The sequence below is a fragment of the Nicotiana attenuata genome, unplaced genomic scaffold, assembly GCF_001879085.1.
Source record: "Nicotiana attenuata strain UT unplaced genomic scaffold, NIATTr2, whole genome shotgun sequence".
Taxonomy (NCBI): Eukaryota; Viridiplantae; Streptophyta; class Magnoliopsida; order Solanales; family Solanaceae; genus Nicotiana; species Nicotiana attenuata.
This window is the reverse complement of record NW_017671645.1, coordinates 65,441-85,490: the sequence shown is the minus strand read 5'-3', so window position 1 is coordinate 85,490 and position 20,050 is coordinate 65,441. Positions and strand designations below refer to the sequence as shown.

The 20,050-nt window shown below is 40.1% G+C and overlaps 1 protein-coding gene across 4 annotated transcripts; it reads right to left on the bottom strand.

Annotated features, from left to right (window-relative positions):
* Positions 1–16,289: 16,289 nt before the first annotated feature.
* Positions 16,290–19,565, bottom strand: LOC109209458 (protein spinster homolog 3-like). 4 transcript variants are annotated; one of them, XM_019372725.1, is made up of 4 exons: positions 19,355–19,565; positions 18,952–19,247; positions 17,633–18,384; positions 16,290–17,243 (listed from the first exon to the last, which is right to left on the bottom strand). In XM_019372725.1, the coding sequence occupies exons 2-4, from the start codon at positions 19,237–19,239 to the stop codon at positions 16,724–16,726; spliced, it is 1,560 nt and encodes a 519-aa protein (XP_019228270.1). In that variant the 5' UTR covers positions 19,240–19,247; positions 19,355–19,565; the 3' UTR covers positions 16,290–16,723. The 4 variants fall into 4 exon arrangements, with proteins under 4 accessions (XP_019228270.1, XP_019228273.1, XP_019228271.1 ...); XM_019372728.1 differs by having other exon boundaries at positions 16,290–17,229; positions 18,952–19,565; XM_019372726.1 differs by lacking the exon at positions 19,355–19,565 and having other exon boundaries at positions 17,633–18,377; positions 18,952–19,028.
* Positions 19,566–20,050: the final 485 nt, after the last annotated feature.

Here is a 20,050-nt window from a genome sequence, read left to right as displayed (position 1 = left end):
CATACTTTAGCTTGCGACTTACACATATCTATTTATACTACTCGCAACCTTCCTTTTAACTTGCTAGCACTGTAGATTTCCTTTCATTCCTTCTCATTTGTCTTTAAATGTAAGCAATTAATTTCCTGGTCATTCTGCCACTTGCTGCATGGATACTTGGCTTATCTTAGTGCCCATGAATACTGGATTTCCCTGTAACTCATATGATTTCAAATATCACTTTTGACTTACCGTTCATTAGTCACGATAGGTGCCACTTTCTTATGGAGTGCATACAATATTGTATGGGACTGTTGTTACAAGATCATTTCTTCTTCAAGTTACTATGCTTAGGTTGAAGACTTCTTCCTTATTTCTTCAGCTAGTCTTTCGTTGTAGTACTTAGAGGAGACCCTCTAACTCCTATAAAGCTGCGAGCTTATTACATCGTACACTCAAAGGAAATTTTCGATGTTCTTACTCGCCTATAATTATCCTTAGTTATTTAGCTCTGCGCCCTTGTGCTCGTAGGGTTATTTCTGAACTGAAATTTTGATTGTCTCCTTAGTTGAACTCTTTTTATTTCCGTAAAACTTATACGGTACCTTTAAGTAACCCAACTCCTATTTGAAATTTCTCAAGGATTTTGATCTCGTATCTGCAAGACTGAATTCCCTATGCTAGGGTTCACTATGTTTATCCTTCACAATATGTTGATTTATCTATATCCTCTTGTCTAGCCATAACTAGACTCTTCCTGAATCAACTATTAACTACTCGTTGGTCCATTCTCATATCTATATTACGTGTAATCTCTCTTGGGTTATGTCCTTTGTCTTAACTTACCTCTCGCGCTGGCTCCTTATGTATCAAGTGTCCATTCGCACTTATTCATCAATAATATCCTGGCCGGGAACTCTTACCGCCTCTCCCCTGCGTCGTGCTCGCATAATGTTCTGGAGTCGTATCATATCTATAGGATCTGAATAAATGCAATCTCATTCCTTTCGTCTTTCTACCACATTCATCCTTTACCACTCCATAGTTACCTGAACCACTTAACTCCGACTTAATACCACATTACACCATATTCCCCCTTTAGGGGAGTACTAAAATTTAGTGCTACGATAATCTACCTATAGATGTTTTACCTTGTCATCTTTGGCATCTTTTCACATCATCAATGACCCTTACTCGCCATACGGTAACCCTTCTATACCAGGGATAACTGAATTCCTTACGCACAAGGGTGATGCCTAGTGTAATTGGCACACTTAGTCCTTTCACCTTAACTCTGCTCACAGTGCTTGCTTTAGGGAAGCGTCTTTCTGAATGACCTTTAAGGGCCATTCTTCTGTTGTCTATCCTATTATTGCTAGAACGCGATCTCTAAAATTCTCACGATGTCGACTATTATCAAATCTTCCGATCCCTATTTCATGTTCAGTATATCTTGTTCACTAGCCCATGTTGCTTTCTATTACTCAGGGGGTCTAACTTTTCCTTTCGGTAATCACGTTCGAGTCATCAACTCATTTCTCGAAGTGAGGGTATGACTTTATGGCTTATACAGTTTATTGTCTCAAGGCTTGTCACCTCTTCTCTTTTTCTTCACTTGACTGTAGACTCTGTCATGTAATATTTTGATTTACCGTTATCACCCCATTTATCACATCTTTCTCATAATGCTTCATTTACTCTTTTCTTATTCTCCGACTAATATTTCTGTCTATCACTTTATTCTGTACACTTCAACAAAATGTTCTTTCACTTTTAGCCCTTTGCTTCATCTCACTGTCTCTTCGGGATGCCTATCTTTCTCTCTCTTTTTTTACTAGGGCGGGAGTCATACTAAGGTAAATATTTATCCCTTCTAGGATTCCACTACCTGACTTCTGAAATTTCTGAATATTCTAGTATTCATATCTGACTGTACTATTCTAGAGTTCACCATCTGGGTGTCTCACAAGGAGATCTATTACCACATTTGCACTATCCTTCGGAAAAGTTAGCTAATGATGACAATCCATCCACAATTATGGGTTACTCTAAACCCAGCTTGATCCTGATATCCCATCCTTCTCTTAAACTATATCTGCCAGCTCCCATAAGGCATAATGGGTGTGGTCAATTGTACATATCTCTATTACTGTTGAAAGTAACTCAGAATGCTTATATTTCTCAGCTTGAATTGTAAATACAGTTAATCTTCATTAACTGGGTATCTCGTACCCTTATTCACCTTGCTTATTTGACTTGTTATCTACCTTCTGATTCTCTTATTGCTTTTTACCATATGGGTGAATAGATATTCATGCCTTAGGGATCCTTATCAAGAAGCTTACATGTCTTAGTACACACATGATCTACTGAAGACCTCACATTTGCCCATCATAAGCATGATGCCAAATCGAGTTCCTCTTACTCAACTATTCCACATCCACATTCAATCTCATACCAACTGTGTTTGTGGATGTAGGTATCGTTGTATTACGAATAAGTAGAATTTAGGAGTTTGAATTCTTACAACTAAGCTCTACCACCCAATCTAGAGTAAGAAGAAAGAGTGACAATCCTAAATGCCATGTAGCCTCCTGCTTATAAGTGTGGTGCACAACACACCCATAAACAAGACTCATCTAGACACGACTTGTAGACTCCCTAGGACAGAACTACTCTAATACCACTTTTGTCACGACCCAAACCAATGGGCCGCGACGGGCACCCGGTGCCTTACCCAACCGAGTGCCAACTTAATATATCTTTCTTATCATACCATCATCAGTAAATGGGCCTAAAGGGCGGTCATGAGATAATCAGAATAAAACATAAGGGAATACTATACATAGGACGACCAACATGATATAGAAACTTATAGATGTGACATACGGGCCTATAAGGCCGACATGATCATTTGTAAACTCAAAACATAGGCCGACAAGGCCATACAAGTATCCATATATATGACATATGTCTACAAGCCTCTAAGAGTACCTACACATCATAAAGGTCGGGACAAGGCCCCGCCATACCAATCAATACATATCCAAATTATATTGACCAAATAGGCAACTCCGGAGCAAGTGTAGTGCAACAACACCTTTCGCTGAGCTGATAGCCTACTAGGAGGACTCTCAACCTATCTATCGGGACCTGCGGGCATGAAACGCAGCATCCCCGGGCAAAAGGGACATCAGTACAAATAAAGTACCGAGTATGTAAGGCATGAAAGTAGTATATAAAAGACATGAAAGAAAAATGGAGTAAAGTACTCAACTTGTAATTCTGAATAGCTCTATGAATCATGAAATATTTATAATGTCATGCATGTGCGTATAAATGTCATACCATGCATGGGTATATGCGTACATAACATCATCAAGCCTCTGAGGGCATCCCATCATATCATCTCGGCCACTGTGGGCTAAATCATCAACGTATACCAGCTGATCAGGTGGTGGTGCGTATATAACGCCATAACCTTTCCCCATACCCAATATACATATAATATATGTGTATATAACTCCATCTGGTCATGGGTCAATGCACATATATAAATGAATGCAATGCATAATGTAGTAAGTCAATAAGATCTCTCGTAATGTCATAAGATCATTATGCCTTCGATAAATATCATGAAATAAGCTTTATCAACATATGGATTTTCTGAGACCCATGAATAGACGATATAATAATAAGACATATGGGGAATCAATAATATAGGCACCACTAGTACTTCTAAGAATAGAGTCCTTTGTGAAAGTTGCGCGTTTGCTCGTTTGGTTGTATCATATGGATCATTCCAAAATGAAAGAAGGGATAGCCTTAACATACCGTAACTTCATTGAGTCAATAATACCTTCCAAGAAATTCTTCAAACAACTCAATTCAATCTACCATAGCATAAGAAGATTCAAAATCCGTGTTGAGTAAAGGATAAGTCCGCAATTTAAACTAGTAGTTTGTTTATGTAAATATAGGTAGCATCTCCCCTGTAAAAAGAGCCTCCTCCAATACCATATACCAACAAAAATGACCAGAAAAATCCAGCAATACAAAATTATTAATAACAAGACACCATAAAACAATAACAAGTCACAACTACTTTCCGACGAGCGGCAAACTCCAATTAGAATTCGTATACCCCATATCACCCCTTATAGACTTCTTACTTTAACTTAATAGCATCATTAACATGATAATGAATTCATTCATCAATGATTCCAGCCTTATACCATATGTTTATAACAAAAAAATGAATCCACAACTCCAATTATCCTCAATTAGCAATTTTATTCACTAGTTCATTTTTCGTCCATCTATTTAACTTAATCAATGTCAAGATAACCTTAAGCACATGAAAGAACATAATATAATTACCTCCTACAGTGGACGCAAGTCAAAATCCATATTATATTTGTCTTACAACATCCCAACACACTCCAATCACGACAACTATAGTAGTGTCAAACACCCCCCAAAATGTTGCAAGAACGACTAATCCACCATTTTGCCATTATGTGGTGTTTCTCTACATCATTTATTCTCCAAAACTCCATTAAAAAACAGCAAAATATACAGTCCAAAAGCAACACGAAACATCCCACAAAATAGTCCACTACAAGTCGAATAACTCGAACTCATGGCTTCCGATCACCATCTCGTGAGTTCTAACTATTAGAAAATGAATTTATCAGTCTTCCTTGATATTTAAAGATTAAATAAAGAAAGTAGACGTTTTCTTATCTATGAAGTACCTTCCAAACCTCAAACTATATAGAAAAAGAGAGGCGATATAGCGATACTTACATCGTAGGGATCGTTCTAGTGTTATCGCTTCTTGATTTCGTCCCGTGATGTTAATTTTCTTGGAAACCCTTGTGGATAGCTTGAGGATAAGTTTAGGGGTCTTATACCGGTCGTGGTATGTGGAAAAGTGAAAAAAGAGATGACATAAAGCCTATATATATATATCCATTTTTGAAAAGTCAAAGAGGTGCTAGCTTGGCACCCTATTATTGGATCTTCTTCAGACACTTATATCTATTTATACAGATATAGTATGAAAAAACGGTCAATAGTGTTGAAATATAAATTCCAAGACCTTCAATTTGGTACATAATATGTCCCAAAAGACCTCATATATCACATGAAATGTATTGCTAAAATAGCTTCAGCGACCCACCTACTTGTCACCTATGCGGTCTGTGCAGTCTTGCAAAATTACAAATGCCTCTCTACTCCGATATCGTATCGACGAACGGTTTAATGAGTTAGAAACTAGACTCATAGATCTTCAATTTGATATGTGGATCATCCCATAATTCCAAGTATATTTGGAGAAAAGCTCCACTTCATTTGACCTAATTTTCAGCACATTTATGAATGTAACTTGTGATGACCTTTGCCAACTTTTGTTACACAACTCGCTTGACTTCAAAACGTAACACACGAATATAATAAGCCTAAACTAACTCATAGCATAACCTCCTTATCAAGTTAAGAACCCTAGTCTCACCCCAAAGTGCATGTTATAACATTTCAAACTTATCGACTTTCGACGAAACTTATTTTTCGTCATTTTTTTTTAGCTTCTAAGCCTTTTAACCCTCTTGGTACTTGTTATCAATGATCTTAAATATTTGTAACCCACAAGGTAACATGATTAACTTACTTTATGTACTTTCAAGGATGATCTCATTTATGAGCTTACATCAATTAACTTGCGACGTACTTTTGCGTACGAAAACATGAGGTGTAACAACGTGGTAGCCCTGGTACTGGATTTCAAAGTTTTGCGATATGCCCAAAGAACTTCGGGTAGGATCTCCTTCCATTTTCCCTTGGCGTCGGTCAACCTTTTCTTAAGGTTTTGGATTATGGTTTTATTGGTCGATTCGGCTTGTCCGTTCTCACTAGGGTGATAATGTGTCGATAAGATCCTTTTGATCTTATGATATTCAAGAAACTCGGTCACTTTGCTATCGATAAACTATTTTCTGTTGTCGCATACAGTTTCGGATGGCATCCCGAACTGACATATGATGTGGTCCCGATTGAAGTCGATGACTTCCTTCTCTCTGACCTTCTCGTATGCCTGTGCTTCAACCCACATCGAAAAATAGTCAGTCATAAATAGGATAAATTGAGCCTTACCCGGTGCCGATGAACGAGGGCCGACGATGTCCATTCCCTACTTCATGAATTGTAACGACCCGACCGGTCATTTTGAGCTTTTGCACTTTGCTCGCCAGTTCTCGGGCATGGCTTGCCCCGTGTGCTGTATTATGACTTATGTAAATTGTTGGTTTTGGTTTTTAGGGTAATCGGAATGAATTTGGAAGAACAATTCTCAGTTGAAGCATGAAATGTGAAAGGTTTGACCAAGTTTTGACTTTTTAGTATTCGATCTCGGATTTGGATTTCTATGATTTGGTTAGCTCTGTTAGGTGATTTTGGACTTGGGAGCGCGTCTGGAATGTATTTTGGAGGTCCGTGGTAGATTTAGGCTCGAATTGGTGAAATTGGAAATTTGACGTTTTCCGGTCGGTAGTGGAAATTTGGTACGGGGTCGGAATGGAGTTCCAGAAATGGGAGTAGGTCTGTTGTTTGATTTGTGATGTGTGTGCAAAATTTTAGGTCATTCGGACGAGGTTTGATAGACTTTTTGATCGAATTCGGAATTTGGAAGTTTTGGAATTCTTAGGCTTGAATCCGAGGGTGATTTGATGTTTTGATATTGTTTTGAGCGTGCCGAAGGTTGGAACAAGTTTGAATTATGTTATGGGGTGTGTTGGCATATTTGGTCGGGGTCCCATGAGGCTCGGATATGTTTTGGAAGAGTTTTTGGAAGATTCTGGCATTTTGAGCATAAGCATGTAATGATCCAAAGGTCCATTTTTAGTTCTAGAGACCGAAATTTGATTTTGAGACTTTTGGAATTTTGATAATGAATTATGGGAGTGATCTGGAAAGTTTGGTCTAATTTCATCAAGTTGCGATTGGGTTTTCGACGCGAATCATGAGTTAATTGTTGAACGAGCGAAATGGATATCGCACTGAGCAAGCGAGCTCCGAATTTAGTTTCGATTGATGGAATATGTTCGTATCATTATTTTGTGACTCATAGGAACAAGAATCATCGAATTCCGAGTTTGTATGATGGAGTTGAGCCTTTTTAGGGAAATTAAAGACTGCTGGTGCATCAGATCTGGTGTGCACCTTTTAACGACCAGATTGGACCTTTTAGCGACGGGAATTAAGCCTTTAGCGACCAGAATCGGATTTATTAAAGCTGTTGTGTTTTTGAGCTCATTTTGACGTTTTTTTGGTGAAAGAACGCGGCTTGGGGCGATTTTTGAGCAAGAAAGCATGGGAAATATTGAGGTAAGTCACTTGCGATCATTTCTACTCCATAATATTGAATTATCATCGAATAATCCGACTAGATTACCTATTTTTGAGGTGTAAATTGGGGATTTGGACCTAGGGATTTGAAAATAAGATTTGAAGATTTGGAGGCCGAATTGTTATCTGAATTTAGTAATTTTGGTATGGTTGGACTCGTGGTTGAATGGGTTGTCGGAATTTGTGAGTTTCGTCGCATTTCGAAGCGTGGGCCAGGGGGCCGGGTTTGAGCAATTTCGGGGTTTTGATGTTAAATTGGATATTTTCGAATGGGCTTCGCTCCCTTAACATATTTTAATGATTATGTACTGATTGTGGCTAGATTTGGAGCATCTGGAGGTCGATTAGTGCGGGCGAGGCATCACGGGCTAGAGTTTGGACCGGATCGAGGTAAGTAATGATTGTAAATACTGTCCTGAGGGTTTGAAACCCCGGATTACATATCGTTGTGTTATTTTAAGGTGATGCACACGCTAGATGACGAGCGTGGAGTTGTGCACCGTTGGGGATTGTGACTTGGTCCGTCTTGTACGATTGTTAAGTCGCGTATTTGATTTGAAACCTTATGATATTCCATGTTCTAGAGATTGATATTATATTTTGGGATGTATACCATGTTTGGGGCCTTGTGCCGACCTGTTGAGACCCTTAAGGGCATTTTTACTATTTTTCCTCACTATATTTGTTTTGAAAGCATATCCTCAGTCATGTTTTTACCTGGTTATTGTTTGAATCTGGTTTTATCACTATATTTCTTAAAAATGTGAAAACTGTTTGGGCTGGGTTCCCTGTTTTACTGATGGTCCGAGTGATCGTGAGGTTGATGACTGAGATAGACTGAGAGTCTGATTGTGAGGTTAATGACCGAGAGAGGCCGAGGGCTGCATGCCGCAACGATATAGCGCTTGGGCTGTAGGAGCCCCTCCGGAGTCTGCACACCCCCAGTGAGCGCAGTCGACTATATATATGGATCGGGCTGCACGCCGCAGCGATATATGGATCGGGTTGCACGCCGCAGCGGTTGCTATATGGTACCTATTGAGCGTGAGTGCTGAGTGTGAGCGCTGAATGGTAGAAGTTGAGTCACGAGTGACTGAGAAACTAGCCCGAGGGGCGATAGTTATATACATGCACATGAGTGATGTTTGCCTGAGGGGCCTGATTATGAACTTATTGATTTTCACTTCTCTTTAGAGTGAGTTTTATCGAATATGTTTATTTAATGACTGTTTTCACTCATCTTTATACTGAGCCTCTGTCGAAAATGTTAGATAAATGTTTTTAAACAACTTTCATTTAAGCTGGGGTTTATGAGATGTTCAGAACTTAATCACTGATTTGGCTTTTGTTATTTCCACTGAGATTTTCTTGTTAGGAGGTGTTTATGACTCCTGTTTTGCCCGAGGGGCTGTTTATAAACTATGTTTTGCCCGAGGGGCCAATTATGGTTTTCAGCTCTTTTATTAAAAATGGTACTGAACCCCTACTGAATCTGTAGGAAGGCATTTTAAATGATTTTTACCAAAAGCTAGATTTTAAAAGAGGCGATTGACTCGTATTCTGATTTAGCTGCCTGTGTGCTTATTGAGTTTAACATAAATGTGGATTCATTGTTTCCTACTGCTCAGTCTTTATTTACTCTTATTACTTACTGGGTTGGAGTACTCACATTACTCCCTGCACCTCGTGTGTAGATTCAGGTATTTCGGAACCCAGTAGCGGGTGTTGGTTGCTCAAACGCGGAGTCATCAGAGTTAGCAAGGTGGCTGCACGACGTTCGCAGCACCGCTTCCTTCCTCTCATTTTCATTTCTGTACTTAGTACCTTTTACTGTTTTTGTTGTATTCAGACCTTGGTAGATGCTCATGACTAGTGACACCCCGATGTCGGGCTTGTGTAATTATTCTGCATTTTTCTTTTAAATGTTCATTATGAGATTAACGGTTTATAAATGGTATAAAAACAACTTTTAATGGAAAATGGTTGACTTGGGGAATTGTGTCGGCTGGCCTTGTCTTCACGAGAGGCACCATCACGACCGGGTCCGGTTTGGGGTCGTGACATGAATGGCCATGGAGATAAGACCGAGTGCAGCAGTTCCCCGGGTTGATGAATCATCGGAGCATGTCTTTGGCATTTATCGCATTTTTGTACGAACTCCTTTGCATCTTTTTCCATATCGATCCAGTAATAGCGGCTCTGAGTACCTTTCGAACCAATAATTTGGCACTTGAGTGGTTCCCGTAGGTGCCTTCGTGGACTTCCCTTAGAACGTACTCGGTATCTCCCGATCTCAAACATATTGCTAGCGGGCCATCAAACTTTCTCCTGAGCAAGGTTCCATCCTCGGACAAGCGGAATCGGGTTGCCTTTATGCGCAGGGCCCTCGATTCCTTTGGATCTGAGGGAAGTTTCCCGGTCTTCAAATACTCTACGTATTTATTTCTCCAATCCAAGTTAAGCTTGTGGAGTTTATTTCGGCATGACCTTCCTCTACTACCGACCTCATGAGCTGTACGACTGCCCCCGTGTTGAGCTCGTCATGTTCAACCGACGACCCTAAGTTTGCAAGGGCATCGGCCTTACTATTTTTATCTCGAGGCACGTGCTATAAAGTCCACTCTTTGAACCGATGTAATTTTACCTGTAACTTGTCTAAGTACCTTTGCATTCGTTCTTCTCTGACTTTGAACGTTTCGTTAACTTGGTTTACTACAAGGAGGGAGTCGCACTTAGCTTCGATCACATCCGCCCCCAAGCCTTTGGCCAGTCCGAGACCTGCAATTATGGCCTCATATTCGGCCTCATTATTAGTTAATTTTATGTTCTAATAGATTGTCTAACTATATTGCCTGTGGGTGGCTTCAGTACGATGCCAAGTTCAGACCCCTTTACATTCGAGGCACCGTCCGTAAAGAGGGTCCAGAATCCGGAAGACGTTCCCGAGTTTAGCAACAACTCTCTTTCGACTTTGGGTATTAGGGCGGGCGTAAAGTCGGCCACGAAATCTGCCAAAATTTGAGATTTAATGGTTGTTTGGGGTTGATATTCGATATCGTACCCGCTGATTTCTACGGCCCATTTGGCCAATTGCCCAAAGAGTTTGGGTTTATGCATTATATTTCGTAAAGGGTAGGTTGCCACAACACATATATGATGTCACTGAAAATATGGTTTCAGTTTTCTAGAGGCACTTAGCAAAGCGAGTGCCAATTTTTCTAGGTGATGATACCTAGTTTCGGCCTCACCTAAGGTCCTGCTAACATAATAAATTGGAAATTACATACCTTGTTCTTCCCGGACCAGAACTCCACTTATCGTTATTTTTGATACTGCTAGATACAAGAATAGTCGTTCGTCTTCCCTTGGCGTGTGAAGCAATGGTGGGCTCGATAAATATCGCTTAAGTTCCTCTAAGGCTCGTTAGCATTTCGGGGTCCACGTGAAGTCGTTTTCTTCTTCAGCAACGAGAAAAATTGATGGCTCTTATCGGAAGACCTCGAGATGAATCGCCCCAGGGCGACAATGTGCCCGGTTAACCTTTGTATATCCTTCACATTATCCACTACCGTGATATCCTTGATAGCTTTGATCTTGTCGGGGTTGATCTCGATCCCTCGGTTGGATACCATGAACCCGAGAAATTTACCGGATCCGACCCTAAACGCGCATTTTTCTGGATTCAGCTTCAACTTGTACTTCTTCAATATACTGAAGGTTTCCCACAAATGCTTTAAATGGTCCTTTGCTTGCAGGGACTTAACTAACATATTGTCAATATAAACTTCCATGGTTTTTCCTATTTGTTCTTCGAACATACGATTTACTAGTCGTTGGTAAGTGGCACCGGCATTTTTTAATCCAAATGGCATTACGTTATAGCAGTATGTGCCATACTTAGTGATGAAAGATGTCTATTCTTTGTCATCCGGGTTCATCCGTATTTGGTTGTATCAGGAATAGGCATCGAGAAATCTAAGGATCTCGTGGTCGACCGTGGCATCGATCATGCGATCGATGTTAGGCAAATGGAAAGAGTCTTTGGGGCTTGCTTTATTTAAATCTTTATAATCCACACACATTCTTAGTTTGTTCCCCTTTTTAGGGACTACTACTACGTTTGCTAACCATTCCGGGTATTTGACCTCCCGGATGGACCGTATTTTAAGGAGTTTAGTTACCTCGTCCTTGATGAAGGCATGCTTGATCTCGGGCTGGGTCTCCTTTTTTGCTTTACCGGATGAAACTTCGGGTCCAAGCTCAACTTGTGAGTAGTGATCTCCGGTGGGATCCCTGTCATATCGAGATGGGACCAAGCAAAACAATATGTATTAGCTATAAGAAATTGAATGAGCTTTTTCCTGAGCTGGGGAATTAACCCCATGCCCAGGTATACCTTTCGATCGGGCAGACATTCGATCATCACGACCTGCTCCAGCTCTTCGACCGTTGATATAGTAGCATCAGAATCATCAGGAGCTATAAAGGATCGAGGAACCCCGTAATCATCATCTTCGTCAATCCCTTGCTTGTCCGATTGGGTCGAGGCTGGCAGCGATGATTGCTATTTGGATTTCTGTTTTGCTTTCGAACTTGAGTCCTTTGTCGATGAGAGTGTTGATATCGGAATTACTTCATCGATGACAAACATTTCCTTTATGGCGGGTTGCTCCCCATAAACAGTCATTATCCCTTCTGGAGTTGGAAATTTTAATACCTGGTGAAGGGTCGAGGGCATAGACCTCATGTTGTGGATCCATGGCCTCCCAAATAGGGCATTGTACCTCATGTCCCCTTCTATTACATAAAATTTGGACTCTTGGGTGGTACCGGCTACGTTTACCGACAACGTTATTTCTCCCTTAGTAGTTTCACAAGCCATGTTGAATCTGTTAAGTACTCGGGCCGCGGGTACGATTTGGTCCTGTAGGTTGAGTTGCTCTACGACCCTCGATCGAATGATGTTGGCGGAGCTACCTGGATCAATTAGCACACGTTTAACTCGAGTTTTATTCATGAGTATAAAAATTACCAGTGCATCATTATGGGGCTGCATGATTCCTTCTGCATCCTCGTCGTTGAAAGACAAAGTTTCTTTTGGTATGTAATCTCGAGTCTGTTTTTTCCATGTGATTGATACTTTGGTACGCTTTATCATCGGACCTTGGGAAACATCGACCCCTCCGATGATCATATGAATGACGTGTTGGGGCTCGTCTTGTTCATTTTGTTTATTGGAATCCCTATTTCTGAAATGATTCTTAGCTCGGTCACTCAAAAATTCTCGAAGGTGCCCGTCGTTGAATAACCGGGCTACTTTTCTCTCAATTGTCGACAATGCTCCGTTCTGTGGCCATGTGTGCCATGATATTTGCATATTTGGTTGGGATCCCTTTGTGTTGGATCGTTTGGTAAAGGTCGAGGCCATTTGGTATCTTTGATGCGTCCGATAGCCGATACGATGGCAGCTGCATCAACATTTAAGTTGTACTCTTATAATCTTGGTGCCTCTTTGGGTCTGATGGGTCTATCGAAGCCGTTCTTTCTTATAAGCCCTCGAGAGCTTTGGCCCCGATCATTTCTCCTTTCATTTCGTGTAGCATTTCGCCCAGATCTGCTGCTCATACGGTCTCCATTATACGGATGATATCGATCTATGTTCGACCTCGGTTCTTGGTCAATATCCCTCTTGATTCTATCGACGGGTCTTATAGGATAAATGGACCCAGAAGGAGCCCCAAGTTGATCGTCCTCGACCCTGATCTTTGATTGATACCGATTATGTACATCGGTCCAAGTAACAGCCGGGTATTCTATCAAATTCTGCTTCAACTGCTGTGCAGCCACTGAGCTTCAAACATTGAGTCCTTGAGTGAAAGCTTGAACAGCCCAATCATTAGCGACCGGTGGCAAGTCCATCCGTTCCATTTGGAATCGAGGCACGAATTACCTGAGCATCTCATTGTCCTTCTGCCTTACCTTGAAAAGGTCTGACTTCCTGGTTTCGACCTTGATGGCCTCGGCGTGTGCCTTTACGAAAGAACCTGCAAGCATAGCAAATGAGTCAATAGAATTAGGTGGTAAATTATGGTACCATATCATAGCTCCCTTTGACAGGGTTTCCCCGCATTTCTTTAGCAAGACAGATTCGATCTCGTCTTCCTCTAGATCGTTCCCTTTGATAGCACATGTGTAAGAGGTGACGTGCTTGTTCAGATCGGTCGTTCCATTATACTTAGGAATCTCGGGCATGCGGAACTTCTTGGGGATTGGCTTCGGAGCCGCGCTAGGGGGGGAGGGAGGGAAGGTTTTTGTACGAACTTTTTGGAATCCAGTCCCTTCAATATTGGTGGTGCCCCCTGGATTTGATCGACCCTGGAGTTGTAAGTTTCTACCTTTTTGTCGTTTGCCTTGATCTTCTTTTCCCCCGACTCAATTCGCTTTGTCAGTTCTTCGAGCATCTTCATGATTGCAGGATTGGTCTCTGATTCTTTCTCGCTCAATTTTCTTGAAGCCGATTCGACCCTGTGTACAACTTCCTGGGGCGCCTAGAGCTCGACCCTGCTCGGCGGGTGATTCTGGTTTTGGAGCTGGTTTATTGCTGCCTGCTATGCCTGCAACATTTCGAAGATCACTCGCAGGCTTATCTCGCGATCTTCACCGCCACGTGCACTTTGAGCGGCTGATCAAGCATCCCCACGGACGCTGCCTTCGGGATCGACTGCAAAATTTCCGTTGATGGCTACATGTGATGTCAAGTGGATCTACAGCCGGAACTCCACTGAGGCCAACCGGGGGTACACCGTTCCCTAGTGCTATGTTATCATTTTCGTTGTGGTGGCCGAAATCATTGTCAACGTGTAGAGGTGCTGACTGAGAGTTTGACATTTTTTAGTCCTGTAATCAAAGATACTTCAAATAACAAGTGTAAAATAGTATGTGTTACGAAAGTTTGTACCAGGTAATCACTATTATCCTTAGCCCCACGGTGGGCACCAAACTGTTTACCCTAAAATCGGATAGCAATTGACTTTATACGCGATTTCAAGAATATGTGATATAACTTGATACAATTTAAGAAGAGTAGATTAATATTGAAATTGACGATAAAAGAATAAATGCAAACCACACGAATCGAATGGCCTTGGCCCTCGAGTTTAATCACCCTTGAACCAAAGATGTTTCAACTGACGTATGAACAGAGTAACAAGATAATGAAAGCTAGAAAATAATAGTATATTGCTTTAGGTAGCGTAAATGTGATGTGTTTTACAAATGATCAAACCTCCTTTATATAGTAGAGGAGTCCTACTCTTGATACAGTTCTATATGAGGTAGGAAATCTCATGATTAGCTAATTAATCGTCCTCTTCTTGATACGTTCCGGGATTTCCACCGTGATCCTCGACCGATTGCGGATATTTCGGCTTTCCGTTATTTGGCTTGATAAGTTTCCCTCGATCTTGCTTGGTCTCTATCTTACTCGGTCTCGACCTTGCTCGATCTCAATCTTGATCGGTCTCCGGGTCACGAGCTCTACGATCTAACTTTGCACCATGGCTCGATATAACACGGAGTCAAACCTTAACCTATCATATTTTAGTCTCGATTAGTCACACAAGGGGTGAGCCCGGTTTATACCGTATACACATAGTTATTTATTCGAAAATATACAATACCTCAATGCTAAACTGCAATAAAATATAGCTACAGCTTGTTAGTTTTTCAATTGTAATTCTCAGTCATACTTTTTACATTTGTTAAGGAGTGCAACTTCTTGTTATCATTTTCTTTTCATGTTAGTATTGATAAATGTTACACACTTGCACTACATTTAGATGGGGTTGGTAAAAGAAACAAAGAGGAAAAAAAATGAAAAAAAACAAAAGAAAGAATCATTTTCCCTGGGCTTCAAAGCAGTTTCTATATTCTCTTTTGGACATATATTGTAGTTGCATCAATGTTCGGACATCAATTTTGTTGATATTTCAACTTCTGCTTGAATGGAAAATATGAAGTTAAATACTAGTAGTATTTTCCCATGAACATCAAATACTTCTTTTTAACATCAATCAAATATCATATAAACGGTATCCAAGAATACCTTTTATGTTTGTCTGAATCAAGATAATACTTAACAGGTAGGTCTGAGAGTGGCAAGAATAACTCTTTCTCCCTTAGATATATTCCCAGTGAAGTATCTTGCATGCCCAATTTATACTAGACGAAGGTGAATTTGCTACTTTACGCCAATGTTACAAGCAGTCCACTCCATTTATTCTTTTATTCTTGATAATCGTGGTGTATGAGCTAGTTTACACGCACCTCGACTATTTCATCGGATGCTTGTTACATTCCACTTGCACAAATACGGGATAACTCCTACCAAAGCTAAGGCATATGAGTAGAAATTATCTAATATTTTCTTTTTTGCTTATGTCAGAATTTGAAACTCGATTTTCTATAATTTTCACCTACTTCATTGGACTTTGAGATGTAAAGATCGATGTGCTTATGGACTATGGTGAATCATGCGAACAAGGCCTTTTCTTTGGAGCTGATCTTACGAAAGCTAAATATATAAGACAAATGGTATGTGTGTGAAGCAAATGGCATCAGGAGAATTCTCATATTTGGGCAACACCAATCCAAATTGAGGAAACGGGAGCAATATATACTTTAGCAAATGACAAGTGAAGAATAGCTCTTCTTGTTTCTGGTGGGATAACATGCACGCTATAGTTATGTACTGGTTGCTACTATTTATTTTCTTCACAGCGTCCTAACACTTCGTAGCAAAACTAATTTGATACAACCTTCTGTTTTTCAATTCATGTGCCGTTATTTGGCATCTTAATACACTAGGAAAAAACAAGGAAAATTAAGAAAAAGATGCACTGTACTTCGATAAGCATGGTACAATATTTAGAGAAGAACAAGTTATCAATGAAAAAATGCACACCATTCCAGATTTGGAGATGTACAGAGGTACAAGAGGAGATAATACAACTCCCTATACAGTATGTTTTCTGAGAGAGGTGATCTATATCAAACTAACCTCGAGATGTCCATTCTCAAGAACCTATACTGATACAACAAAAGAAAAAGAACATCATCACCAAGTGGGAAGATACTCTAAAATATGTTACATGTAGCCAAAAGGCATAGATTATGAAGCTTGAAAGAATGAAAGGGAAATCTAAGTTGTTCTATAATTGTTGATGGCCGAAAACTTAAATCGCTCCATAAACTATTGTTCAACTGATATAAATTCGTATCAGATGTGTGGTCATGTGATCATCCATGTAAAAATAAGTCTTTCTTGATATAATGACTGCTACCGATCCAGTTGAGAAAATATCGGGTGGTGGTGGACTAATGCCTTCTCATCATCATCATCATCATCAAAATCAAGTCCATCTTTGCCATAATCCATTTCAACAATGATTCTGTCTTCAAGGTGCTCTTGGTGTTCAGATGACTTGACTTGTGAATATTGTCGAGTTGCAGGAGACGTATCCAAGCCCATGATTTGCATCTCTGATTCTATCAGTGCTTCCATTTGAGCCCGCTCCTTATCCCTTGGATACGTGCAATAGAGAAAAGAGTAAATCACACAGCATAGTGCCATTGGAGTTCCTATGGAAGTGAACAACGCTTGTGCCAAAGCTTTGGCGTTTCCTCTGTCTGTAGCAATATTTTCAACACCTTCAGGAACTGGTTTATAACCGTAAACATTCTGAGCCAGTAGTCCAACAACAGGTGGAGCAAAAGACGACAGTACAGATTCAAATGATCGGTCCAGAGCATAGATACTTGTTCTTGATTTCTCAGGCACTATCTCTGCAAAAATTGGACTGTTGGCACTTCAGCATAATATGCAATCACGACACTCAATACTGACAAAGCACAATGAATGCTGACATATAACTTTCTTAAGGAAGGAACTCAATCGTCACCCTTTTCATGGCTGTGGGTCTACTTACAAATTACAACAAAATGGCTATATTTTTTTCTAGGTTTGGGAATATGGTAACACACTAATCTACAACTTCATGGATCAATCATTTAACTCCTATTAATAATGTGTTTTACCTTTAGACCTTATTCAGATTAGATAATGTCTGATTTACTTCATCGACCAAAATCCCGTCTTCCACCATTCAATCAAAACAATTTTACTTGCTAATAAAAAACACCAAAAACAGAGAAATGGACAATAGAAGTCTCATATGAAGAACATTACTTGTTGGTAGCTGGAGCATTCCAAGATATGAAGAACCCTGTAATAAACAGGACCAGACCATGCGCGAATACCGAGGAAGGATCATCAGGCAAAGCCAGCAGAAGGATCGCCGATAGGGGAATCGCTGAAGCTGAACTTATTTGCGCCAGGATTATCCTGCCACAATTTGGTAGATGCCGGGATAACATGTCTCCCATCCTTCCGCCAAAGAGTCCTCCAATGGAACTTCCAACCACAAACAAGCCAATAAGTACAGCAGTCTTCTCATGGGAAAGTCCAGTAAGCTCTAACCACATTGGAGCAAAAGACAAAGCTGACCAGGGAAAAGAACCAGTAACACCCTGAGCTACAATAATCTGGAAAGAGCGAATCTTTATGACCGTTTTTGCTTCTTGAACGAGACCTTGCACTTCCGATATGAAGGATTTACCATGACCTTCATTAGTAGCCCTTAGACGGCCATCTGGGAAGTGAGGATCATTAGCAAATAAGCGAACCAAAATACCAATGATAACGCTGACGATCCCAACAAGATGAAACGCGAGCCTCCAACCAGGAATTCCCAAAAAAGTAACAGGCGCTATCATTAAGGAGAACAATCCACCAATTATGGAACCAATATTGCTAGTAAGCTGTAGCCATCCAAATGCCATCCCACGTTTGTCATCATCAGTCGAGTCAGCTACAAGAGATTGAATAGCAGGTGTAACTATGGCTAGGCCTATCCCATTTAAAGCTCTCGATACTGCCACCTTATCAAGCAAAGGTGCATAACTTTAGGAATCCGTTGACATATCCATAATTCTAACATTTATCAGTTCGTTTTCCTATAATGCTATTCACATGTGTACATCAATGGACTACAAGTTGGGGGTGGTGGGGAGATGCTACATGCAAATGTAAATACAATCCAAAGACCTAGTGGTACTCGAATTGAAACACACTCTTAATTCGATAGAATCAAAGGAAGGCGGGGTCAAAAGTACCCTTATATCTTAATTTTAACAGCAGATCGTAAGACGGAGGGTAATTTTAACTCATACTCAAAAGTAGAGGGTAAAAATTTGAACCTAAAGTATTTTGACACGTGGAATCCATCATGCTGGAGCTCCATTAAAGGCAAATACTAGACAATTTGCTAATGACAAGGGTAATTGAAAATGACAAGAGCAAATAGCCAAATACTAGACAAGGGTATGAATGACCCCAAAGTAAAACAAAGGGTAAAAATAAGATATTTAGTCTAATAGAGGAGTAAAATTGGATCAAATGAATTCAAAAAATAAAAAATTAGAATTGTCTCTATGTAACAGACGGACCTGAGAGAAGGTAGAGGAAAAAGCGACGAGGAAAGTGGCGGCAGCCCAAAGAAAAGCACCATAGGCGATCACATGGGCCCGGTTATGGCGAGCAGCTAAGTAAGCAGCAAGAGGATAACACAGGGACTGAACCATGGATCGGAAAAGCGTGAGGGAGCCCAACCTCGTAGGATCAGCATGGAGTGCTTCACCAACTTCCTTATAAACACCAGGTAACAATGATTCGTCCGCCCTTTCCATTATTCCCGCTAAGTTCACCAGCACCAGTGTTAGTGTTTCTGCCTTCATTTTTCTCTCTGTGTCAAGATTTTGATAAACCCTTTTAACTGTACAATTGAGGGGAAATTGGGGATTTGGATTAAACAGTAGCTGACAAGTGGTGATGAACAAACTGATGACTCACCGTTGACCCTGACGAAGATGCCCCCTAACTAATTTCACTCTCCATTTTCCGGTCAATTTCGTTAGTCTTAAATATGTTGTTCTTTTTTTTTTGTTTCTCTTTCAGTATCTGATATCCATATTGAGACGGACTTAAATATATTGTTGATTTCTAAGGTTCCAGAACATGTCTTATGAAATCTGGGATAGATTGCTGAATTTTAGTTTTCAACAAAAATGGTAAAATTGACATGTCTATTATGTCCATTGGCTAACTTTATTTCCACAAAATTTTCTTTTAAAAGTGAGCAACTTTTTTTATAATTAAAAAATAAAAAGGGTATCGAAATTTGAAGGTGTCTCCATCTCTAAGGGTTATTTGTAGGGGTGTGCATTCGAATCGGTTTTTCGATAAATCGAATCGATTATTTGTTATCGGTTTATCGATTTTTCGATTTCGATTTCGATTTCGAAATTTTCCTTATCGAGTTATCGATTTCGATTTCGATTTTGTCCTCTTCGGTTTATCGTTTTATCGATAAACCGATAAGAAATAAAAAAAAAATTAATTTTTTTTTAATTTTTTTTCCCTTATTCTATAATACCCTTTCCTTTACCCTAAGTCCCTAACCCTATTATTTCATCTACCATATTTAAGGAATGATCATATTTAAAGCTCAAGGGAATGAAGTTCAAATTAATGGAAAATAGAATTAGC

Coding starts and splice junctions, on each gene's coding strand:
- LOC109209458 (XM_019372725.1), bottom strand. CDS start 19,239: ATGAAGGCAGAAACACTAACACTGGTGCTGGTGAACTTAGCGGGAATA. Junction 18,385..18,951: donor TTTCCTCTACCTTCTCTCAG/GTCCGTCTGTTA, acceptor TTGCTTGATAAG/GTGGCAGTATCGAGAGCTTT. Junction 17,244..17,632: donor AATGCTCCAGCTACCAACAA/GTAATGTTCTTC, acceptor AAGTGCCAACAG/TCCAATTTTTGCAGAGATAG.